This window comes from Mustela nigripes, chromosome 10 (assembly GCF_022355385.1).
Source record: "Mustela nigripes isolate SB6536 chromosome 10, MUSNIG.SB6536, whole genome shotgun sequence".
NCBI lineage: Eukaryota > Metazoa > Chordata > Mammalia > Carnivora > Mustelidae > Mustela > Mustela nigripes.
Genome location: NC_081566.1, coordinates 11,848,770 through 11,875,268, shown reverse-complemented (window position 1 = coordinate 11,875,268; position 26,499 = coordinate 11,848,770). Strand labels below are relative to the sequence as shown.

At 38.6% G+C, this 26,499-nt stretch overlaps 1 protein-coding gene across 13 annotated transcripts in view; it reads right to left on the bottom strand.

Moving 5' to 3' along the window:
• The window catches only part of CDC42BPA (CDC42 binding protein kinase alpha), a 329,012-nt gene that overhangs the window by 146,773 nt on the left and 155,740 nt on the right, over window positions 1–26,499 (bottom strand). For all 13 annotated transcript variants that reach the window (XM_059412594.1, XM_059412582.1, XM_059412585.1 and 10 more), the window contains exons 7-10: window positions 20,123–20,323; window positions 17,884–18,132; window positions 15,943–16,022; window positions 13,732–13,898 (exon numbers count right to left, since the gene is read on the bottom strand). In XM_059412594.1, coding sequence (XP_059268577.1) covers window positions 13,732–13,898; window positions 15,943–16,022; window positions 17,884–18,132; window positions 20,123–20,323 — 697 coding nt within the window. The remainder of the gene's footprint in view (window positions 1–13,731; window positions 13,899–15,942; window positions 16,023–17,883; window positions 18,133–20,122; window positions 20,324–26,499) is intronic.

Sequence of the window (26,499 nt, the reverse complement as noted above, 5' to 3'; positions counted from 1 at the left end):
AGTTTGAATTTCCCCATATCTCTGTAAAGTTGAGTTCTCAAACAAAGATAAACAGATATACTCAGGAAGAACTGAAATAACTTTCCTCGCCCACATCAACGGATTATAATCACCTTCCCGTCACCTCCCCCCAGCCATTATTTTTATTTTGGGTTTTCTTTTTCTTTTGTTGGTCTTTTTATCTGTTTGTTTTTGGTGTTATACTTTATAAATCTTACTCTTGTGGGGGGGGCGCCTGGGTGGCTCAGTGGGTTAAAGCCTCTGCCTTCAGCTCAGGTCTTGATCTCAGGGTCCTGGGATCAAGCACCACATCAGGCTCCCTGCTCAGAGGGAAGCCTGCTTCCCCCTCTCTCTCTGCCTGCCTCTCTGCCTACTTGTGATCTCTGTCAAATAAATAAATAAAATCTTAAAAAAAACAATCTTACTCTTGGGGCTCATTTTGGTTGGGATTTTTTTTTTCTTCTTTTTGGCGGTGACTTCCAAATGCTCAGAAACATCCCAGGGTGCACCTTGCGTGGACAGTGGTTGGTATTTCCAGCTGTACAACCCCTCAACCACAACTCAACAAAATGACAAGTTAGAGGAATTCCCAACAAAGAAAGGATCCAGAGACAAGAACTCTCCAGCAGATCTAATAGATATGGATTTAAAGCAAGGTGTCAGAAATAGACTTCAAAGTAGCAGTTATGAAGACAAAATTCAGGCTGGAGAAAACTATTAATGGCAACATAGATTTGTTAAGGGCAGAAGAGAGCAGATTTGGCAGAACTTAAAAATGCTATCAATGAGATACAATCTAATCTAGATTCACTAACACTTGGGGTAAATGAGGTAGAAGAACAAGTTAGTGATCTTGAAGACAAACTGACAGGAAGGATCAGGAGAATGCCTGGAACAAACAGCCTAAAATCCATGAAAACAGAATTAGATAAATAAATGATGCCATGAAACGTTCAATGTCAGAATTATTGGGAACCCTGAGGGGGTGGAGAGAGAGAAAGGACTAGAAGATATATTTGATCAAATTATAGCCGAGAGGGGCGCCTGGGTGGCTCAGTGGGTTAAAGCCTCTGCCTTCGGCTCGGGTCATGATCCCAGGGTCCTGGGATCAAGCCCCGCATCGGGCTCTCTGTTCGTCAGGGAGCCTGCTTCCTCCCCTCTCTCTCTGCTTGCCTCTCTGCCTACTTGGGATCTCTGTCTGTCAAATAAATAAATAAAATCTTTTAAAAAACAATTATAGCCGAGAACTTCCCCAATCTGGAGAATGACACAAGCAATCGTGTCTCAGAGGCAGAGAGGACATCCCCCAAGATCAAGGAGGGTAGGTCAATGCCCAGGTATGTAATAGTAAAACTCACAAATCTTAGAATCAAGGAAACCATTTTAAGGGCAGTTAGGGGGAAGAGATTCGTTACATAGAAAGGGAGGAACATCAGAATAACATCAAACCTATCCACAGAGACATGGCATGCCAGAAAGGGCTGGCAAGACATATTTAGGGTATTAAATGAGAAGAACATGCAGCCAAGAATTCTTTATCCAGCAAGGCTGTCATTCAGAATAGATGGAGAAGTAAGAAGCTCCCAGGGCCAGGAGAGACTAAAAGAACACATGACCACCAAGCTGGTCCTGCAAAAAATATTAAGAGGGGTTCTATAAAAGGAGAAAGACCCCAAGAGTGATTCAGAACAGAGATACACAGAGACAAACCATAGAAACAAGAACTTCATAGGCAACATGATGATAATAGAATCTTAACAATAATCACTCTCAACATGAATGGCCTCAATGCTCCCATAAAACAGCACAGGGTTGCAGACTGGATAAAAAGACTACTATCTACAAGAGACATATTTGGAACCAAAGATACATCCAGACTGGAAGTGAAGGGGTAGAGAAGCACTTTTCATGTCAACGGGCCTCAAAAGAAAGCTGGGGTAACAATTCTCATATCAGTAAAATTAGATTTTAAGTTAAAGACTGTAGTCAGAGATACAGAAGGACACTAAATCATTCTGAAAGGGTCTATCCACCAAGAAGATCTAACAATTGTAAATATTTATACCCCCAATATGGGAGCAGCCAACTACATAAGCCAACTGTTAACCAAAATAAAGAGACATATTGATAATAATACAATAACTGTAGGAGACCTTAACGCTCCACTCTCAGCAAAAGACAGAGCAACTAAGCAGAAGATCAACAGAGAAACAAGAGCTTTGAATGACACACTGGACCAGATGAACCTCATAGATATATTCAGAACATTCCACCCTAAAACAACAGAACACTCATTCTTCTTGAGCACACATGGAACTTTCTCCAGAAGAGACCACATACTGGAACACAAATCAGGTCTCAACTGAAACCTAAAGATTGAGATGATTCCCTGCATATTCTCAGACCACAATGCTTTGAAACTGGAACTCAAGCACAAGAAAAAGATTGGAAGAGATTCAAACACTAGGAAGCTAAAGACCCTCCTGCTCAAAAATGTTTGGGTCAGGGGTGCCTGAGTGGCTCAGTCATTAAGTGTCTGCCTTTGGCTCAGGTCATGATCCTGGGGTCCTGGGATGGAGGAGCCCCAGGAGCCCCGCATTGGGCTCCCTGCTCAGTGGGAAGCTTGCTTCTCCCTCTCACACCCCCCTGCTTGTGTTCCCTCTCTCTCTTTCAAATAAATAAATAAAATCTTAAAAAAAAAAAAAAAAAAAAGAATGTTTGGCTCAATCAGGAAATCAAAGAACTTAAGTCAATTCATGGAAATCAGTGAGAACAAAGACACATCAATCCAATACCTATGAGATAAGGCAAAGGCGGTGGTGGTGGGGTGGGATACATAGCCATCCAAGCCTCACTCAAAACTATAGAAAAATCCCGAATACACAAACTATCTTTACACCTTAAAGATCTGGAGAATTAACAACATATTAAGCCTAACCCACACACAAGAAGGGAAATAATTAAGATAAGAGCAAAGATCAATGAATTAGATACCACAAATAGAGTAGAACACGTTAATGAAATTAGAAGCTGCTTCTTTGAAAGAATCAATAAGATCAATAAACCACTGGCCACAAGAGAAAGGACCCAAATAATAAAATGATGAATGAAAGGGGAGGAATCACAACTAACAGCAAAGAAATAAATACAATTATCATAAATTATCAACAGCTATATGACAATAAATTAAGCAATATGGAAGAAATGGATGCATTCCTAGAAACCTAGAAACCACCAAGAAGGAAACAGGAAGAAACTGACAACTTGAATAGACCCATAACCAGTAACAAGACTGAAGCAGTGATCAAAAACCTCTGAAAAAAACAAGAGTCCAGGGTCTGAAGGATTTCCTGGGGAATTCTAAGAAACATTCAAAGAAGAAATAATACCTATTCTCCTGAAGCTGTTTCAAAAAATAGAAACAGAAGGAAAACTTCCAGACTCTTTTTACAAAGCCAACATTACCCTGATCCCCAAACCAGGCAAAGACCCCATCAAAAAGGAGAATTTCAGACCAGTATCCTTGATGAATATGGATGCCAAGATTTTCAACAAGATCCTAGCTTACAGAATCCAACAATATACTAAAAACATTATCCACCATGAACAGATGGGATTTATCCCTGGGTTGCAAGGGTGGTTCAACATTCACAAATCAATGCAATAGAGCACATAAATAAGAAAAGAGACAAGAACCACATGGGTCCTCTCAATTGATGCAGAAAGAGCACCTGACAAAATACAGCATCCTTTCCTGATTAAAACTCTTCAGAGAATAGGGACAGAGGGAACATTCCTCAACTTCATAAAATCTATCCATGAAAAACCCACAGTGAATATCATTCTCAATGGGGAAAAGCTGAGAGCCTTCCCAATGAGATCAGGAATAGGACAAGGATGCCCACTCCCACCACTATTGTTCAACACAGTACCAGAAGTCCTAGCAAAAGCAATCAGACAGCAAAAAGAAATAAAAGGTATTCAAATTGGCATCTTCGCAGATGACGTGATACTCTATGTGGAAAATTGGAAAGTCTCCATCCCCAAATTACTAGAACTCATACAGCAATTCAGTAATGTGACAGGATGCAAAATCAATGCACAGATATCAGTTGCTTTCTTATACACAAACAGTGAAACTGTGGGAAGATAAATTAGAGAATCAATTTCAATAGCAAGAAAAACCATCAGATACCTGGGAATAAATCTAACCAAAGAGGTAAAGGATCTATACTCTAGGAACTACAAAATACTCATGAAAGAAATTGAAGAAGACACAAAAAGATGGAAAAGCATTCCATGCTCATGGATCTGAAGAATAAACATTGTTTTTGAACATTTGTTTGTTGAATTAACATACCTATACTGCCCAGAGCAATCTATACTTTCAATGCCATCCCGATCAAAATACCAACAGCATTTTTCAAAATGCTGGAATAAACAATACCAAAATTTGTATGGAACCAGAAAAGACCCCAAATTGCTAAGGAAATGTTGAGAAAGAAAAACAAAGATAGGGATATTATGTTGCCTGATTTCAAGCTGTATTACAAAGCTGTGATCACCAAGACAGCATGGTATGGTATTGGCACAAAAACAGACACATAGTCCAGTGGAAAAGAGTAGAGAGCCCAGATATGGACTCTCAACTCTCTGGTCAACTAATCTTTGACAAAGCAGGAAAAAATATCCAATGGAAAAAAGTCTCTTGAATAAATGGTTCTGGGAAAACTGGACAACTATCTACAGAAGAATGAAAATGGACCATTCTCTTACACAATACACAAAGATAAACTCTAAATGGATGAAAGACCTCAATGTGAGACAGAAATCTATCAGAATCCTAAAGAAGAACATAGGCAGTAAGCTCTTTGACATCAACCACAGCAACTTCTTTCAAGACACACATCTCCAAAGGCAAGGGAAACAAAAGTGAAAATGAGCTTTTGGGACTTCATTCAGATAAAATGCTTCTGCACAGCAAAGGAAACAGTCAACAAAACAAAGAGGCAATCCACAGAATGGGAGAAGATATTCCCAAATGACACTACAGACAAAGGGCTGATATCCAAGATCTATAAATAAACTCCTCAAACTCAACACCCAAAAAACAGATAACCAGGTCAAAACAATGGGCAGAAGAGATGAACAGACACTTCTCCAAATAAGACATACAATTGGCGAACAGATACAGAAAATGTGTTTATCATCATTAGCCATCAGGGAGATTCAAATCAAAACTAAATGGAGATAAGACCCTATACCAGTTAGACTAGCAAAAATCGACAAGGCACGAAACAACAAATGTTAGAGTAGTTACGGAGAAAGGGGAGCCCTCTCACACTGTTGGTGGGAATGCAAATTGGTGCAGCCACTTTGGAAAACAGTATGGAGGTTCCTCAAAAAATAAGAAATAGAGCTATCCTATGACCCAGGAATTGCACTACTGGGTATTTATCCCAAAGATACAGATAAAGTGAAAAGAAGGGCCATCTGTACCCCAATGTTAATAGCAGCAAAGTCCGCAAGAGCCAAACTGTGAAAAGAGTCAAGATGCCTTTCAACAGATGAATGGATAAAGACGACGTGGTCCATATACACAATGGAATTACTCAGCCATCAGAAAGGATGAATACACAACTGTTGCATCAACATGGATGGGACTGGAAATTATGCTGAGTGAAATAAGTCAAACAGAGAAAGTCAATTATGATATGGTTTCACTTATTTGTGGAACATAAGGAATAGCATGGAGGACATTAGGAGAAGGAAGAGAAACATGAAGGGGGAGAAATAAAGTGGGAGATGAACCATAAGAGACGACTATGGACTCTGGGAAACAAAGATAGGGTTTTAGAAGGGAGAGGGATAGAGGAATGGGTGAGCCTGGTGATGGGTATTAAGGAGGGCACAGATTGCATGGAGCACTGTGCATTATATGCAAACAATGAATCATGGAACAGTACATCAAAAACTGATAATGTACTATATGGTGACTAATATAACATAATCAATCAATCAATAAAGGGGAAGAAGGAGCATATTATCATGGAAAATCACCAACTGGAAGGTAGAGAGAAACAAAAGTTAAAAGAAACAATGGAGGGGCACCTGGGTGGCTCAGTCGATTTAAGTGTCTGCCTTTGGCTCAGGTCATGATCCCAGGGTTCTGGGATCAAGCGCCACACTGGGCTCCCCGCTCAGTGAGAAGTCTGCTTCTCCCTCTCCCTCCCTGCTTGTGCTTTCTCTTGCCATCTCTATCTCTTTCTTTCTCTCAAATAAATAAATAAAATCTTCAAAAAAAAAAAAAATAAAAGAAACAATAGAGAGACAAAATAACCAGGAGGCAAGACATAAAAACAGCAGTAGTAAGTGCTTAAATATCAATAATCACTCTAAACATAAATGGATTGATGTCACTAATAAAAAGGGCACAGAATGGCTGGATGGATTAAAAACAAAACAAAGACAAGAACAAGGGGCATCTGAGTGGTTGAGATGGTTAAGCACTGGACTCTTGATTTTGGTTCAGGTCATGATCTCAGGGTCATGAGATGGAGCCACAAACTAGGCATGGAGTCTACTCTAGATTTTCTCCTTCTACCCTTCCTCACCCCTTGCTTGTGCAAATGTACACTCTTTCTCTCTAAAAATAAAAAACAAAAAAACAAGACCCAAGTATATGCTGCTTAAAGGAGACTCATGAGCTTGGAAGATACACACAGGCTCAAAGTGAAAGTTTGGAAGATAATATTTCAAGTATCCAAGCAAGTGAAAACCAAAACAAAGTGGAGATAGCCATACTTACATCAGACAAAAATAGGCTTCAGGCCAGAAATGGAAATGAGATAAAGATCATTACATAATGATAAAGGGGTCAATACATTAAGAAGATATAATAATTGTAAATATGTACAGTCCTGACACGCAAGCACTAGAATATATTCAGCAAATACTAACAGATCTTAAAGAAGAAGCAGACAGTACAATAATGGTGGTGGCTTCACTACCGCACTATCAGCAACAGATGAACCATCCAGACAGAAAATCTACAAAGCAATGTTGCAATCGAACCCAACTTTGGAACAAATGGACTTTGAACAGACATTACAGAACATTCCATCTACCAGAAGCAAAATACACACGCTTCACAAGCACACACAGGACATTCCCCAGGACAGATCCTATGATAGGATACAAAACAAGTATTAGAAAATTTAAGAAGAAATTCTACTATCTTTTCTGACCAGGGTGGTATGAAATTAGAAATCAAGAGGAAAGTGAGAAGATCTACAAATATGTGGAAATTAAATAATTTAAACAACCACTGGGTCAAAGAAGAAATAAAAAATTTTTTCAAACAAATGAAAATGAAAATGCAACACATCAAATTTGTGGAATGGATGGATTAAGCAGCTCTGAGAGAAAGTTTATACCAGCAAATGAACATATTAAGAAATTAGAAAGATTTCAAATAACCTAACTTATATTTCAAAGACCTTTAGAAAAAGAACACATTAACCCCAAAGTTAGCAAATGACAAGAAAAAATAAGGTTCAGAGCAAAAACAAATGAAACAGAGACCAGGAAAACAGAAAAGATCAAAGAAACTAAGAATTGGTTCTTTGAAAGATAAACCACACTGACAAAGCTTTAATTACACTAATAAAAAAAGGAGAGGGTGCCTGGGTGGCTCAGTCATTTAAGCGTCTGCCTTCGGCTCGGGTCATGGTCCCAGGGTCCTGGGATAGAGTCCCGAATCAGGCCCCATGCTGAGTAGGGAGCCTGCTTCTCCCTCTGCTTCTGCTGCTCCCCCTGCTTGTGCACACTGTATCTCTCTCTCTCTCTCTTTGTCAAATAAATAAAATCTTAAAGAAAATTTAAAAAGAGACTAGAATAAAATTTAAAATGAGACATTACAACTGATACTACCAAAATATGTAAGATCATAATGGACAACTATGAACAATTATAGGCCAGGAAATTACATAACCTAGAAGAGATGGATACACTTCTAGAAATACACAACCCACCAAGACTGAATCAGGAAGAAACAAAGTTTGAACAGACCAATAACGAGTAATGAGATTGAATCAGTAATCAAAAACCTCCCAATACAGAAATCCTTAGGAAATGACAGCTTCACTGGTGAATTCAACCAAACATTTTAAGAAAAATTAACAATCCTCCTCAACCTATTTAAAATAATGAGGACAAAACACTTCCAAACTCATTCAATAAGGCCAGTATTACCTTTATACCAAAACAAGAAAAGACAACCACAAGAAAACTGTAGACCAATATCCCTGGTGAGTATAGATGCAAACATTCTCATTAAAATATTAGCATGCTGAATTCAAGAACACATTCACAGGATTATATACCAGGAAAAACAGGATTTATCCCTGGGATTCAAGGATGGTCCAACATATGCAAATCAATAAATGTAATATATCACCCCAATAAGATGAAAGCCAAAAATCACATGGATCATCTCAATAGACACAATAAAAGCATCTGAAAAAATGCAACATCCTTTCATAATAAAAACCCTTTGCAGGCTGGATAGAAAAGGAACATAGCTCAACAAAATAAAGGCCACTTGCAACAAACTGAAAGCTAACCTCACATTTAATGGAGAAAAACTGAAAGCTTTTCCTCTAAAATCAGGAACAAAACAAGGATGCCCACTCTCTCCACTCCTATTTAATATAGTACTGGAAGTCCTAGCTAGAGAAGTCAGGCAAGGCAAAGAAATAAAAGTCTGTCAAATGAGAAAGGAGTAAATAATATTAGTCCTATTTGTTGATTTTATATACAGGAAATCCCAAAGAGCAAACCAAGATAACTCTTGGAACTGATCCACAAATTCAGTAAAGTTGCAGGATTCAAAATCAATACATATCACTCTACTGTTTTCCTTTACAGTCATGATGAGACATCTGAAAAAGAAAGAAAACTATCCCGTTCACAGTAGCATCAAAAAACAACCAAATACTCAGCAAAAATTTAGCCAGGCAAGGGAAAGATCTGTACAATACAAACTGTAAGATTTTGCTGAAAGAAATTTAAGATGAAACAAATGGAAAACTATTGCATATTGACAGATCAGAAGAATTAATATCATTAAAACATTTATAATACCCAAAGCCATGTTACAGATTTAATATTCATCAAAACACCCAAGGGATTCTTCACAGAAATAGAACAACCTTAAAATTTGTTGTGGGATCACAAAAGACCCTGAGAGACAGAGCACCCCCGACAAAAAGAACAAAGCTAGCGGCATCACACTTCCTAATAACTATATTACAAAGCTACAGTAATAAAACAACATGTTACTGGTACAAAAACAGACACACAGAGCAGCAGAACAAAACAGAGAGCCCAGGGTGAAATGCTGGTATAGATGGTCAACTAATATTCAACAATGGAGCCAAAAACACCCAATGGAGAAAAGATAATCTCTCCAACAAATGGTGCTGGGAAAACCGGCGAAACACATGCAGAACAATGAAAATGGGCTCTTCTCAGGCCACTTGCAAAAATCAACTCAAAAGAGATCAAAGACTTAAACATAAGACCTGAGAGCAAGACTCTGAGAACACATAAGTTAGAAGCTCCCAGACATTGGTCTTGGCAATGATATTTTAGATATGATGCCAAAAGCACAAACAGCAAAAGCTAAAATCAACAAATGGGACTACATGAAACTCAAAGCTCCCTTCTGTAAGGCAAAAGAAACAACTAGCAAAATGAAAAGGCAACCTACAGAATGGGAGAAAACTTTTCTAAGTGATATATCGGATAAGGAGCTAATAATATTCAAAATATATGAGGAACTTGTACAACTTAATGACAAAAAAAAAATCCAATTTAAAAACGGCCAGAAGAACTAAGTTGATGCTTTTTCAAAGAGTACTTCAAAATTGACAAGAGGCACATGAAAATATGCTTACCATCACTCATCATCAGGGAAATGCAAATCAAAACCACAATGTCATGACTGACGCGCACACTGTCAGAAGGGCTATCAAGAAGACAAGAGACAGTAGGTGCTGACGGAGATGGATTGAAAAGGGAACACAGTTGGGGGAAATGTAAACTGGTCCAAGCACAAGTGCAAACATTACTTTATTTTAATTTTTTCCTGAAAAAAATTAAAAATCCACCTGGCAGACCATCCAGCAATTCCACACCTGGTTATAGACTCAAAGGAAATGCAAGTGGGATTTCGAAGAGATACGCGCACTCTCATGTTAACTTATTCACAATAACCAAGATATGGTAACAACCTAAAGTCTCATCAATGGATGAATGGTTAAAAAAGATGGGATATAAGTACACAATGGAATGTTATTCAGCCCCGAGCAAGGAGAGTCTCCTGCCATTTGTGACAATATGGATGGTGGATGCTCAGTCAGTCAGAGAAAGGTAAGAACTGCAGCACATCACTTACACATGAGATCTAAAAAAGTCAAACCTATTACATCTGTATCTTTGGGGTAAATACCCAGTAGTGCAACTGCAGGGTTATACGGTAGCTCTATTTTTAATTTCTTAAGGAATCTCCACATTGCTTTCCAAGGTGGCTGCACCACTTGCATTCCCACCAACAGCGTAGAGGAACATTCCCCTTTCTCCACATCCTCTCCAGGAGACTATGCTGAGTGAAAGAAGTCAAGCAGAGAAAGTCAATTATCATGAGGTTTCACTTACTTGTGGAGCAGGAGTAACATGGAGGACATTAGGAGAAGGAAAGGAAAAGTGGATTGGGGGAAGTCAGAGGGGGAGACAAACCATGAGAGACTGTGGACTCTTGAGAAACAAACTAAGGGTTTGGGGGGGGGGGTGGATGGCTGAGCCTGGTGGTGGGTACGAAGGAGGGCATGTACTGCATGGAGCACTGGGTATGGTGCATAAACAATGAATCCTGGAATACAGAAAAAATAAAATTTAATTTAAAAAAATAAATTACAATGTCAAACTTGTGAAAAACAGAGAGTAACACTGTGGTTACCAGGAGATGGGGCAGGAGTGGGCACATGAGCCTGATGTGGTTTAAGGGTACCAACTCGCAACAAGTAGTAAATAAGTCACAGAGACCTAATGCACAGGGTCATAAACACAGATTACAATGCTGTACTGTAATTATGTACGCGCCAGAAGTACCAAACATCACTACAATTTTACTACAATATATAAATGTACCGAATTAACAAGGTGTACATAGTAAATTTATACAATGATATACGGTAAAAAGTCAAAACTAACAACTTTCAACACAAAGAAGTAGTAATCCACATGCAGAGATTTTAGCAACTTATTGAAAAATAGAATCAGTCTGTTTTATTGGTGTCTGCAGTTTTTTTCTCCACAGAGCCTATAAAAGCATAACAGCAAAATTTTGTTGTTGTAAAACTTACTTCTTTCACTCTTAAGAGTTACAAGTTTTTTGATTATTTATTCATACATTCCTTCATTCACAAAAGGAGTAAGTAAAATAAATCATACGTTTTGTCCTTTGCTCTGGAGAAAATAAAGGAGGAAAGAGGGAGAGTGAGTGCTGGAGATAAAGCAAGATTACTTTTTTTTTTTTTTAAAGATTTTATTTATTTATTTGTCAGGGATAGAGGGAGAGAGAGTGAGCGAGCACAAGCAGAGAGAGAGGCAGGCAGAGGCAGAGGGAGAAGCAGGCTCCCTGCCGAGCAAGGAGCCCGATGTGGGACTTGATCCCAGGACGCTGGGATCACGACCTGAGCCACCAGGCGTCCCCAAGATTACGTTTTAAACAGAGCGGTCAGGAAGGCCTCGTTTCAAGGTAACACTCAAATAAAGACCTGAAAGAGGTAAGGGAAGGAGTCATGGGACACCAAAGGAAGAAAATTTAAGGCAGGGCAACAGCTGATGTGAAGACCCTGAGGTGGGGACATGCCTGATTTGTGGAAAGAACAGCCCAAGGAGGCTAGAAACAGAAGGAACGGTGGGGGAGGTGGTGGCGAGGTAAGGCAGGGAGAGCAGCTAGAAAACGGTTACAAGAAGGTGGGTGACGGTGGCAGTGAGGGTGATGCCCCAGTGGGGACTGGACTCTGGATCTTCTCTGGCGCCAGAGCTGCCCGGGTTTGCTGACGGGTGAGATGGGAGGTGTGACAGAAGGAAAGGGCTTAAAGATGCCTGGAAGGTTGTAGTTCTGAACACCCAAGAGCCTGGACTGCTGTGGGGGACCCCGACATGCATAGGCCAAAAAGTCCAGGAGAACCCAGGAAGCGAGACAGAATAACTGGTTTATGAGGAAAAAGAAAACCAGGAGATTCAAGTGTCCCAGAAGACAAAAAAAGAAAGAGCTGTTGCGAGGGGTGGGGTGGGGGGGATGAGGGATCCTCAACTGGGTCAGATGCTGACAGGTGAGAAGCCGCAGCCTGGGAAGCAGGACGGCTGGGCAGCACTCACTGAGATGGGACTCAAGATCCATCCTCCTGAATCTCAAGTGGGATCAGTCGGCACCTGCCTGTCCTAAGACTGTTACCTTCACTCACACGGTCTCAGACAGAATGCAGGTCAACAGGGCTGCGGTTCTGGCAAGGGAGTGTGACAGACAGACGTCAGAGCAACAAATGTTAGTATCCGAGTAAGGGTCTGATTACAACTGACTATGGAAGGATGGAGGGCACAGGGTGAGGGGGACAGAGCTCCAGGTACCAGTGCGACAGAAGGAATGCAGGAGTCACCCAAGGGAGTGAACTAGCTACGAACAGGAGATAATGCAGAGTTTGCTTGAAGTTGAGATTAGGGGCACCTGGGTGGCTCAGTTGGTTAAGTCTCTGCCTTCGACTCAGGTCATGATCCCAGGATCTGGGATCGAACCCCACATCGGGCGCCCTGCTTAGCGGGGAGCCTGCTTCTCCTTCTGCCTGCTATTACCCCTGCTTGTGTGCACGCGCTCTCTCTGACAAATAAATAAAATCTTAAAAAGCAAAGAAGACTTAAGAAAAAAGAAATTGAGATTAATAAAGAGTTCTGGATACTGTAGTCTCAAGACAGGAGCAGATTAGGTAGAGCAGAGGACAAGATCCTTGGACGTATAAGAATTAAGAGACAAGAGAAGTCAGAACAGTAAGAAGTTTGCCCAGTGCATTTTACAATCACCGAGTATCACGCCAGGAGTGATGCAACAGGAGATATTTGCCAGGAAGTCACAAATTCAAGGCTGAGGAAATAGGACAGTGATCCCCAAGGCTACACTGGGATGGGAAGGGCTCCTTTCCCGGAAGCAGCCCCATCTCCTCCCCAGACGAGTTCATGTGCGCACATATGTACCTGTGGGGAAATGAACGCTACGCCAGGTTATACTGCTAAGGTCATGAGTCTACATAAACAGTATTATTCTGTTTTCCGCATGAGTCTTCAACTGTATTTTTTTTTAAGATTTTATTTATTTATTTGACACACACAGAGAGAGAGATCACAAATTGGCAGAGAGGCAGGCAGAGAGAGAGGGGAAAGCAGGCTCCCTGCTGAGCAGAGAGCCCGACATGGGGCTCAATCCCAGGACCCTGGGATCAAGACCTGAGCTGAAGGCAGAGGCTTAACCCACTGAGCCACCCAGGTGCCCTTTCAACTGGATTTTTTCCAGAAATTTCTTTTCAAGATAAAACAGCCCCTCATAATCAACAGTTCTTCAAACTGAGTCCAACTCCAAAAGAAAAGGTACCATCATTAACATTTGTTTACCTTGAAGTTTTCTACTCAGCTCAAGTTTTTCCTGTTCAAGGCGTTTGATCCTCCTCTCGTACGCCTCGGTCGCCAGATTGTTGTCTAGAGTCCTCTGGACACTGACGTCAAGGTCCAGGGACGCAGGACCGGCTGTGACCCGTAAACAGCTCCGATCAGAAAGAACGCTGAAGAAACATAAAAACATGAGTTCACGGAGAAAAGAACGTCTCAAGAAACAGAGCCTTCTGCAGCTGTCTACTTAAAACACGGATTGCGGTATCTAGCTACAGTTAACTGTGTAGGGTGACAGGAAAACACATTGTGTGCAAATCTCAACACAGACCACTTTTTAGAAGTATTTTATAAAATTAATAAATTGTCCAAATTATCTTAAATTTCAATAGCCACACATTATAAAATGATGTTTACTGAACACAAGGTGACCACGTAAGTGAAACAGGAGTCAAAAGCACACACCATGGTCCTCTTCATCAGAATTTGGATTCAAAAGCGAAATGCTTCCTTTAATTCAATATAATTTAATGAAAAATACTTGAAGTGTTGAACATTTAGCAGGGAGCAAAATCGCCACTTGCTTCTGTTCTCATGATGAAGACAGGAACATATGAGATAAGTAAAATATTTAGGGCATTAAGCAGTGCTGAATACTAAGGACAAAATAAGTAAAGGGTGGGGGTAGTATTGAGGGGGAAAAAGTAGAAATCTAGATAAAGTGGCCAGGAGGCTATCACTCAGGGCGGAACTCCCAATAAAGTCCAGAGGGAGTAACGGGGTAGTGGCGGGGGGCGGGGGGATACTGGGGGGAGGGGAACATTCCAAGCAGATGGAACACAAGCGCAAGAGCCTGAAGCAGGAATAGGTCTGGTATGGTCCCAGGCCAGAAAAGAGCCCTGTGTGACTGGAGCAGAGTCGGCAAAGTTAAGAGTCGTAGGAAAGAGAAAGTGAGCCAGTCATGCAGGGTCTTTCTTGTAAGAGTGTTGGTTTTGATTAAGATATGAGCTGCTGGAGTTGGGAGACTGGGGCAATGGGTCCTAAACAGTAAGAGGTTTGCCGAGTGCATTTTACAATCACCAAGTATCACGCCAGGAGTGATGCTGCAGAAGACAGTTTGCCAGGAAGTCACAATTTCAAGGCTGAGGAATATAAGGGAATGACACATTCCCTTATAGACTTATCTTCTAGCAGGACCAGTCAGACAGGTTCAGAGAAATCTAGGAGACGAGATTATAAACATTTGAGGTAGGTGGTTGGGTGGGTTTTAAGTAGGAAAGAGCAGAAGGGTCTCACATTCAGGCATCATCAGCAAATATCTGGGGGTGCACCACAGTATCAGTGGAAAGGGTCCCAAGACGAAGCTGTGGGGCCCAGAGAGATGAGGTCAGAAGGCCTCAGCTGTAGAGACTGAGAAGGACTGGCCAGAAAGGGGAGGAGTCAGGAAAGCAGCCTGGAAGGTAAGAGACGGCAGTGCTATGATGGGAAGGAGCTATGATGCCCAGCCTGAGAGGAGACACACAAGCCAGGACTGACTGGGAGCCTCTACTGGGCATCTGCACAGGCGAGTGCTTGGGTACAGAGACGGGCAGGCAGGACCATGCAGAGGAGCATGTGAACACTGCCTGCCTCCACCTCTCCGTGCAAGGTTAAGTGAGCTCATCAAGGGAGAGCAGAAGAGCGGGCACAGGCACAAGAAGGGTCCTAGAGGTTGGTAATCATGACCGCGGAAGGTGAGACCTGGTCAGATGCTTTTCTCTGGACACTGAACTGCATGGGTCTGAGCAGAAACCTGAACTGTACTAATGATGTCAACTCAGCAGAACCACGCAGGAGACCAGGAGGCAGTCAAGGACCTGAGGGAGGGCACACAAGGACTGAGGACAATCATACTCTGCTTACACCAGGGAAGGCGGACGGGGAAGTGGTCCATGAAAATAGGGCTAAGGTGGCTGGTGCTGGCACTTGGCCCCCGGAGTGTATTTGCTAATGCAGAAGACACTTCGATTCCTGTCCCAGTGCCAACAGGAACACTGTGAGCTCCATTTCTCCTCCAAAATGACGCAAGATTCCCCTATGTTCTACTCATTACAGAACATCTAACTTGGTCAAGCAGTAGCTTCGGCCTCTATTTAAAAAGAGGCTTTCTTATATATTTCTTAAATTTATCTTAATTTGCTTTAAGTTGTCCAAATTATGTTAACTTTTCCAACTTACCAGCTACTAGTATATGTGAAACCAACAAATGGCAGGTGGTGGCCAGAAAATGCAGTATGTGTGGGTGGGGGCATCGTTTCCTGAAGGAGGAAAACACATCTGGTAAGAAATAAATAAACGTGATCTGTAGGTTGGCCTATAATATTAACGATCAATAGGAAATACACGGCTGTTCAATTTAGAAACACATATTAAGTCTGGTGCAGATGTGCAGTGATCTAGAATCCAAACAAGAGCACTGCCACTGTAATATTCTAATAAAATTAAACTCCAGATGGAAAGTCTGACATTGAGAGCCCAGTGATTATTCATGTATGCATACGTGCATATTTGCCTCATCGCTAAAAATTATTTGTAACCCCAAATCAATATTCACAGTGCTTCTGCAATCACTAGCAGACACATGCAGAACAAAAACATTTTTTTGAGCTGCCTGATGCCTAAGTTTCCAGCTGGGACTGAACAAGGAGACACTCTGCCTTCTTGTTTCAGCTCTGACACGACAAAAAATATTCCTTCCAAGGTCAGCATGTGCCACGTCTTTCAGATTTTTCTGCTTTTTATGGGTGACTGTGTTGTTTAAAATGTCCTCCACGCATAGCGCAGAACGGCCATCTAGATGGTTTCTAAGCAAGACAGCTGTGATGTGCCTGACAAATACGTATGTGTGTTAGAAAAGCTTTGCTCAGGCTCAAGATACACTGCTGTTGGCTGTGAACTTGCTGTGAATTAATCAACAATATATGTATTCAATAAGGTTTCTTTAAAGAAAAACATACATAAAACAAGGTTACATACTACTGGTTGAATGAAATGACCAGAGGCTCAAAAGAACCTACCCCTGTATTTCCCCCTAGGAACAATGGTTCAATATTCACAACTACAGCACACACAGGAACTTTATGGAACATGTAACTACCATAATCAGAATCGACTGTACTATGTATTTAATTTGGAAAGATGCAAATTTCTGTTTACAGTAAATGTAATTCTTATATAATAAAAAACTGATGAGGAAAGTCCATTTAATTTTTTTTTTTTTTTTTTGGAGGTCCGGAGAAAGAAGCAGAAAAAATCTTTACCTCTTTGCATATGCCATTTACTGAACAGTGAACAGTGATAGAAAATCAATATAAAAATTTTTAGTGCAGAATTAAAACCGTAAGAAATAAAATAATGGAAGAAAAAAATAAAGCTCAAATTAAGAAGGCTAAAAGGGCAACATCTATAAAATTTTATGTTCTTATTGTCCTAAATTGTAACAGTGTAACCTAAAGGTGTAGAGCAGAGGTTGATGACCTATGTCAGCCCACAAGCTAAAAGTGGTCCAGCGTTTGGCGACTCTGCTAGTCTGCCACTAGCCCCAAGGAGCTTACAACCTCAGGATAGCAAGGCTATAGAATTTTCCCCACTTCCCTTCCTACCAATTTACTACTTTTAGTGGCAACACCACTGGGTATGGGAGCTCTCCAAATCAAGTCAGCCTCCTGCCAGCAGCTCGATGGCCCCAACCAGGCTGAAGGAATGGGGTGGGACAGTTTTTGACCAAAGTTCAGTTTCTCATAAATAAATGCTTCTCAATTTCTTTCCCTTGGGTTGAGTTGTCAAGCCCCAAAATGGTTGTTTTTGACAATTTGTCCAGTATCATGGAGCTTTTTAAGGAGAGATTTGCCAAACTCTCACTCTGCCATCACGAAATCCACTTTTCTAAGCATCTGATTTCTCCTTTTCCTAGGAAACCTCATGGCATAACTGATCTAACTGGTAAATACGTGAAGTTTAATCTTGCTCCTTGTCATAAATAAACATGTTCACCTCAGTGAATTCTCTCAATTTCTCAATGTATGAGAAAATAAATACTAGAAGCCACGATAACTATCTGGTAATTGATAAGGAGGTCCATAAAACTGCTTCAAAACCACATTGCAATGTCATACTTACAGAATTCTTTAAACAATCATCATCCACATCAAAATTCGATGTATCTGTTGGGCTACTAACTTCTGGAATATAAGGTGCTTCACAGTTTCGAATATTATCCCAATCAATTCCATTGAAAAAAGGGTGTTTCTTAAAGTCTTCTATTCCATTTTGACCAAGTCGGTGCTCTCTGCTGCAAATGAGTCTTCGAATAAGATCCTTAGCATTTTCAGACACATCGGTCACTTGAGCTGGAAACTGAAACCTCTCCTAGACACAGAATAATAGGAACAAAACATAAATCAATTAACATTTATTTTCTTAAAAATGCATTTTCTTTTAAAAATGTTTAATAAGTGGGGATGCCTGGGTGGCTCAGTGGGTTAAAGCCTCTACTTCGGCTCAGGTCATGATCCCAGGGTCCTGGGATCGAGCCCTGCATCAGGCTCTCTGCTTAGCAGGGAGCCTGCTTCCCCCTCTCTCTCTCTGCCTGCCTCTCTGCCTACTTGTCTCTGTCTAATAAGTAAATAAAATCTTTTTAAAATGTCTAATAAGGGACGCCTGGGTGGCTTAGTTGGTTGGGCAGCTGCCTTTGGCTCAGGTCATGATCCCAGCGTCCTGGGATCGAGTCCCACATCGGGCTCCTTGCTCGGCAGGGAGCCTGCTTCTCCCTCTGCCTCTGCCTGCCACTCTGTCTGCCTGTGCTCGCTCACGCTCCCTCTCTCTCTCTGATAAATAAATAAAATCTTTTTTAAAAAAAATGTCTAATAAGTGTACACTTGTACAAAGTACTCATACTACAAAAGAAAAGAGCATTTTTCTAAATGAACTTTTAATTTTATATGTGACTTAGTCACTCACACATGCACCGTAGAAAGAATAAACTGAATGCTAAAATACCTTAAACTGCTATCAGAATGAAGAGAATTTATTAAAAGTAGACTGACTCAAAATTTCAGTAGAGTGTATATGACTCATGATGTTCATATATGCCACAAACCAAGCATTAAGTAACAACAGTAAACACCTGTGAAGAACAGACCATGCACTTGACACTCATGGAAACTCTTTGTTCACTTAATGCCTATAATCCTCACAGCAATCCTTGAAGGCAGGTGCCACTATTATCCTGGTTTTACAGAAGAGACCCAAAGCCCCAGGGAGTTCAAGCCAGTCACTCCTAGTCACACGACTAGTAAACCGAAGAGCTTTTGGAAGAGTGGCCTGACTGCAGAATCCAGGTCGGAGCCCCCACCTCTCACTGATTTCTCTCTGAAATGATTTATGTGCTCTTTACAATGCGGTAGCTAGCTGTCCCCTAGCTGTCTTCCGACTCTCCATGACTATTTAGCAGATTATCCTTGCAGCCAGGCAGAAGAGCACCAGCTGCACAGAAGAGCTTTAAGGGACTGATACATACATGAAGCAACTGATCATAACTGTCTCACCCCCCCCCTTTTATGGAACGTTCCTATTCCAGGTGTTCCAACAGCTCATAGTCTTCTGAAATCGATCAATCAGAACCCTCCTCTCTTTATTACAATTTATTTCTATTTCATCGGGAAGTAAATGGATTAAGCCTCCATTATTTTGCTCCTGTGGTGAATCTGGACTCTTTTCACTGCACTGATCCTAAAGAAGACCGGAACAGGTATCCTCGCACATACATCTTGGTTCAACTGAGTACTTCCTTAGGGCATATTCCTAAACCTGAAGTTGCTCAATCCAAAGTTCTAACCCTTTTCAAGGCTCTAGATGCTTATTTACAGACTTGTTGACAGAAAGGTTACATCAGTTCCTATTGACAATGTCCAATAATACCCATCTTACCGGGTTATTCACAATACAGAGTAGAATTTTTCTTTTCATCTTTGCCAGGGGGAAATAGGATATCTCAGTTTTATTTTGATTTGCATTTAATTTATGATGGCTGAGGATGAGAATTTTTTAAATGCATTCTAGTCATGAGTATACTTATAGTAGTAAGAATATAAATTATCTACTTACCCGCTTCGTTATTCTACTGAAGAGACCAATTTCCTATTTATTAGCATTTCTAATAAAATACAGGAGAAGGTAAGAACTAATAATTTTATGTATAATTAATGGGTTTTGATTATTCACATTTGTCAGGTCCCCTATTAGCATAGAAATTAGAATGTTCATTGTTTTTAAAAAAATATTTTTTTAACTATCACATTACTTCAAATTTATTGTATCATTTACCACACTGAATTGAAAAATAGTAAAATATACTAACTTTATGATTCATGATTTTTCCATATGTCTCCACCAGAGATTCTGCATAAAATGGTGTTTCTCCATAAAGCATTTCGTACATACAGACCCCCAGAGACCACCAGTCACATTCAGGTCCATATCTCCCTTTCCCATCTTCCATGGCTTGAAGGATTTCAGGAGAGATATAATCTGGAGTTCCAACAGCCACTGAGGACTGGACCTGAGGAAGTTCACACATTTTTAGTAATCTATTATATTAGAAACAATAATTAATTAAAAAATATTTACACTTACTCACATACACAAGACATTTCAAAACTACAACTTTGTCATTACCTGAATTTAGCCTCCTTGTACGTATAAGTTCAATTGTATATAATCTCCACACTAACAGTCCTCCAGATTTCACAATACTATAGAATTTTTATTATTGATGGTACTTCATTGGCTACATTTAGGGTAACGATAGGATTTGAACATCACAGCCATTAAAAACAAACTGGGTATTTAGTACAGAACATTCTTATTATTGATATTATCTAACCAACACATTCCTATAAATAATGGAACTAGGAAAACTCTACATTTGTCAAAAGGAAAATATTGCCTGAAAAAAACAAGCCAATACTTTTGAGCAACCCAGAAATTATTTTAAAACACCTTAACTGAAAACTAAGGAAATAATTATTAACAATATACTGCAAACTATCTATTAATTTAAAAAATTACATAGGGGTTTGAAACATATTCTTCAAAAAATAAAGTCCCAGTAGAGAAAAACAGCTGGGCATGTAATCATAGGAAGTTAGATGTAAATGAGAAAATAATCAATATAAATGATCTTGGGCATGCATCTTGCAAAGTACTCTGAAATAAAATTGTTTCTTTGTACGTTTTAAAGAAGCGTATCAAAAAAGAATATTCTCAAGGTAGAATAATGGTTAATATTCTGGATTTTCTAGAAAAAAAATATCATTCTTAAGTAATCCTTAGAATAGACTTCCTCTTTGGTAATACTGAGATAAGGTAACTTGAAAACTCCTGCACTGCAAACTCTTAAAAATACTAGATAAAATACAATAACCATTTTTTAAATAAATATATAAATGAGCCCTTACAGAAAAAAGAAATTCTTAGGGGCTGGTTATCAAGAAGTGTTTGAGAACGAAAGCAATAAGCGTTATAGCAGGACTGGGGCTGGGGAATGTTGGTTTTCATTTTCTAGATACTTGGATTTTAATATATCCATGAGGATGAGAGGACAGCCCTCAGCTTATGTGAGGTTTGAAGCAAGAGGCCACCCCCTATAATAATAGCCTTTACTCTAGAGGGTAAGTAAAAAGGTGAATTATGAAAATCTGCCACTCAGAGAAAGAGACTTTGTCCGTATTGATTGCGGCTTAAATGTGAAGAAAAATTGCTCCTCCCAAAATTCATCACTTTCAGCCACATAGTCCCAGCATTGGGTATTCTGAATCACAGTGCTTCTGGGGTCCAGAAGTCCTCAAGCCAAGGAACTGGCAAAAATACTGGCACCTGGTAAGGTGCACCCCCAAAACTTGGCATAACAAATTCAAAACTACTATTCAAAATTCACTACTTTACAGGACAAATGATCAAACCTTGCCGCATGTAATTCTCACACATAAAAGCCCACTGAAGATGAGCTCACAGTCCAAAAATACAAACTAAATGAGGAAACAGTCCATACCAAAAAAAAAAAAATCAGAAATCAAAGCAATATAAATAGACCCCTAACAATTATCAATTCTACATGAATTATGTTTTAAAATGATTAAAAATTTAAAATATAAAAATCATAGGAGAAATGAAAAAAATGAAATGAAGTTCTAGAAATAGGAAAAAAAAAACCACAAAACCAAAAAGCTAGCCTTGAAATAAAAAAAATAAAAAGTGAATAGGTAAAAGATATGAAAAAATAAAACCAGATCCATTTCTATACACACTGCAGTTAAACTGCAGAGTACTAAAGGCAAAGACATCTTCAAAACAGTAAAGAATATAGAGAGATTGCCTACCAAGGAATGACAAGGAGACTGCAGCTGAATTATTGGTATTGACACAGCAGTGAGAAGAAAATGGAATTGAATCTTCAAAGTGACAAGACAAAATAACTGTCACCTAATTATGATACATGAATGGGGGTTAAATACAGGTATTTTCACACAGAGTAAGTGAATTTCCATGTGCACAGTCTTCCAGATAAACATAAGGACACACTTCAGGAAACAAGAAGTTTAACTCATGTGGAAGATGTGGTAGTAGAAGCAATTGTGAGCAAAGGTATTACTAAACTTTAACATACATACAGTCATTAATTGGATAAAATAGTGACAAAGACGAAGGGGATTGAGAGGAGTAGGAAAAAGAGGAGAAACACGTTGTCAGAGGAGGAGGGAACAACTATTTAAAGGTTGAAAATCAGGTGGAACTAAAATACCAGAAAACAGTAATGTGTTACTGAGGGAACAAGTAGGATCCAAGTGGTTGGTTTCTTGTTCTCTCATCTTTATTTTTTACTTACTTTTTAATCATTATTTTTAATTGTGGTAAAATACCTGTAGCATGAAATTTACCATTTCAACCATTTCCAAGCATGCACTCCATTGGCATCAAGCACATTCACGCTGTGGTGCAACAGTCACCACTATCCTTCTCCAGAACTCTTTTCATCTTGCAAAACTGAAACTTGGCATCCATTAAGCACTAACTGCCCCCTGCCCACCTCCTGCCCCATCCTGGGCCCTGACAACCACCACTGTACTTTCTATCTCTAAGTCTGACTACCCTAGGTGCCTCATAGCCATGAAATAATACAGTATTTGACATTTTGTGTCTGGCTTAAATCACTTACATTTTCAAGGCTTATCCATGTTGTATCATGTGTTAAAATTTCCTTCTTTTTAAGCCTGAAAAATTTTCCATTGTACTTAAATACCACATTTCCTTTATCCACCCATCTGCTGATAGATACTTTGGTTACTTAAATCTCTTGGACATTGTGGATACTATGAATATGGTGTACAAATACCTCTTTGAGTCCCTGATTTCAATTCTCTGAAGTATATATCCCTAAGTAGAAGAGCTGGGTCATACAATAATTCTATTTTTTAATTTTCTGAAGAACTGCCATACTGTTTTTCAGAGTGGCTATAGCGTTTTACACTTTACTACCAACAGAGTACAGGTGCTCCAATTTTTTCATACCTTCACCAACACTTCTTATTTTGTTTTATTGTGGGATTTTAAATTTTTTAACATTTAAATTAAATTAATTAATTTTAAGAAGAAATTAAGCCACTTAATGAGTGTGAGGTAGTATCTTTGATTTGCATTTCCCTAATGACTAGGGATGTTGAGCTTGTTGGCCATTTGCATATCTTCTTTGGAGAATTGCCTATTCAAGTACTTTGCTCATTTTGAATTGAGTTGTTACTGAGTTGTAGAAGTTCTTCACATATTCTGGATAATTAGCCCCTAATCAGACATATGATTTGCAACCATTTTCTCCCATTACATTAGATGCCTTTTCACTAAGACTGTGTCCTCCAGTGGACAGAAATTTTTTAAGGTGGTATAGTCCTATTTATCTATTTTTTCTTTTGTTGTCTATTGTTTGGTGTCATATCCAAGAAATCAATGCCAAACCCAATGTAATAAAGCTAGCCCTATATATTCTAAGATTTTTATAGTTTTAGCTCTTATATTCAGGTCTTTGATTCATTTTTAGTTGATTTTTGCATATAGTATAAAATAAACTGAGTTTTTTGTTTGGCTTTGAAATATGGTAAGAAACTGACTCCAGACTTCAGGTAAACCATAAATGTTAAAAATTTAAAGATAAACATTAAAATATTTGAAATAGAATGTATAGCTTCCAAAAAAGTAAATAAAAAGAGAAATTAAACTACACTTGACCAAGTCAACAGCAGGCAGAAAAGGGGGAAATAAAGCATGCATGCAAACAAATAAGCAAAACCTACAGTAAATAGCATAAGATCAACACTAAGAATAAATACAAATATATTGATCATCATGAGATTTATAAATGGACTAAATTTACCTATTAAAAGACAGCACTGTAAAAAATGAATGACAAATAGAGACACACCATGAGAGACTGTGGACTCTGAGAAACAAACTGAGGGTTTTGGAGGGGAGGGGGGTGAGGAGTTGGGTGAGCCTGGTGGTGGGTATTAAAGAGGGCATGTATTGCATGGAATACTGGGTGCAGGGCACAAACAATGAATTTTGGAACACTGAAAAAAATTAAATTAAAGAAAATTAAAGAAAAAGCCAAAATGAACAAATATTTTTCAAAATTGGCAAAAGTTTAAAAGCAAAGATATAAAAGTTTATAGCAAAGATAATAAAAGGTTTATATCTAAACATAGGACACAGAAAGGTTAAAAGTAAAAGGATGCATAAGTCATATAAGGCAAACATTAAAAGAACATTAAGGTAGCTATATTTCTATCAGTTAAAATAGACTCTAAAGGCAAAATCATTATTAAGATTTTTAAAAATCATTAACATAATTATAAACGAAAATACTTCGGAATAACATTCTGAATAATATGCCTAACAACATAGCTACAAAGGGCTATGTAAACGTTGATGATAACAAGGAAAAATTAATAAATTCAGTATCATGGTAAGACTTTTTAAATAACAAATGATATATCAGAAAGAAATAAAACTGTTAAGAATATAAAAAATTTGAACAACAAACTAAGAACCTCAATCTTACAAACCCACATAGAAACCTGGACCCAGGAATTAAAAAGAGTGTATTATTTTCAAACAGACAAATAACATTATAAAAACTAGCCTGTTATAAAGCAAAAGTAACTCTTGACAAATGTCAGAAAAAAACTGATTATTAAATAGACCCATTCTCCAGTAAAATAAAACTAAAAAGAACCAAATAATTAATACTAAAGATATTAAAAATAATCAATGGTCCACAGAGGTTTTCTAACTAAAGTTGGAAAATATTTAGAACTGAAAAGTAAAATGCTCTAAATATCAAAACTGACAAAGGAAAAGAAAAGCACAAGCAAACAACATTAGGATTGAAAAAACAACAAAACTACACAAGTAACAGATTTTAAAGTTAGGAAAAGTACAATATGAACATTATACCATCAAAATTGAAAACTCAGAGAAAATAGACAATTTTCATAGAAAAAAAATATAACTTACCAAAACTGACTCAGGAAGAAATAGAAAACCAAAGAGACCTATAACCATTAAGAAATGTGAATCAATAGTATAAAATCTACCTGGAAAACAAACCAAAAAAACAAGAGGAAAACAAAAACCAAACCAAGGCAAAGGTGATTTAAAAGTGAGTTCTACCAATTTCATAAGAAATAGACAACCTCTGTATTATATAAACTTGTTCTAAAGCCAAAATTGGTAAGGGGAGAGGATAGGACTACTCCCCTGTCCATTTTCCAAGGCTAAGATAACCCAAATACAAAACTCAGACAAGAATGATTTGAGAAAAAAAAAAAATCATACTGCAATCTCAGAATGGTCAATCTGAAGTGTGACTCTCAGGTAACATCCAATATAAAATATTAGTAGAGTCATTCGAACAATTTGTTCAAAAATATCAATACATCTTCAAAACAGAGTTATGTTTGGCCAAAGAATAGATGATTTAACATGAGAAATTCTATGTCATTCATCAGTTTAACAGATTAAAGGAAAAACACCCTAATATCATCATCTCAATGGAAGCAGAAAAGTCATCTGATTACAACAATAATAACCATAACAACACATTCTTATGCTAATAAGAAACAGAAATTTCATAATAAGAAACAGAAATTTCCTTAATCTTGGAAAGGATATCTATCAAAAGCTTATGGCAAATATCATAGTTAATTTGAAACTACAGAAAAAACACCATGAGCATCAGGAACAAGGCAAAGGAGCTCCCTATTACCATACCTATTGATTATTGCACTGAAGGTCATTGACTCCATACACGGAAAAAACAGCACACATAGGCATTTGTTAATGTGAACTATATGACTGTCTCTGTACAAAACCTAAAATAATCTATAAATTATTTTGAATAAAAAATTTATTGAGCTTTCTAGTTTCAAAATGAGAATACAAAAATCAACTGTGGTCCTCAACAAAACAACAAGCAATTAAACTGAAACTCTAACAGTTATTGTTTATAATGCTCTATGCCCCCAAAATCCAGTATGCCTAGGAACAAATTTAACAAATAAAGGTAATGGATTTGCTGTAAACATGATTATAAAACTTCAATAACAGACATAAAGGAAAACCTTAAATAATGGAGAGAGACATCATGTTTGTGGAAACAAAAATTCTATATTATAGACATAAATT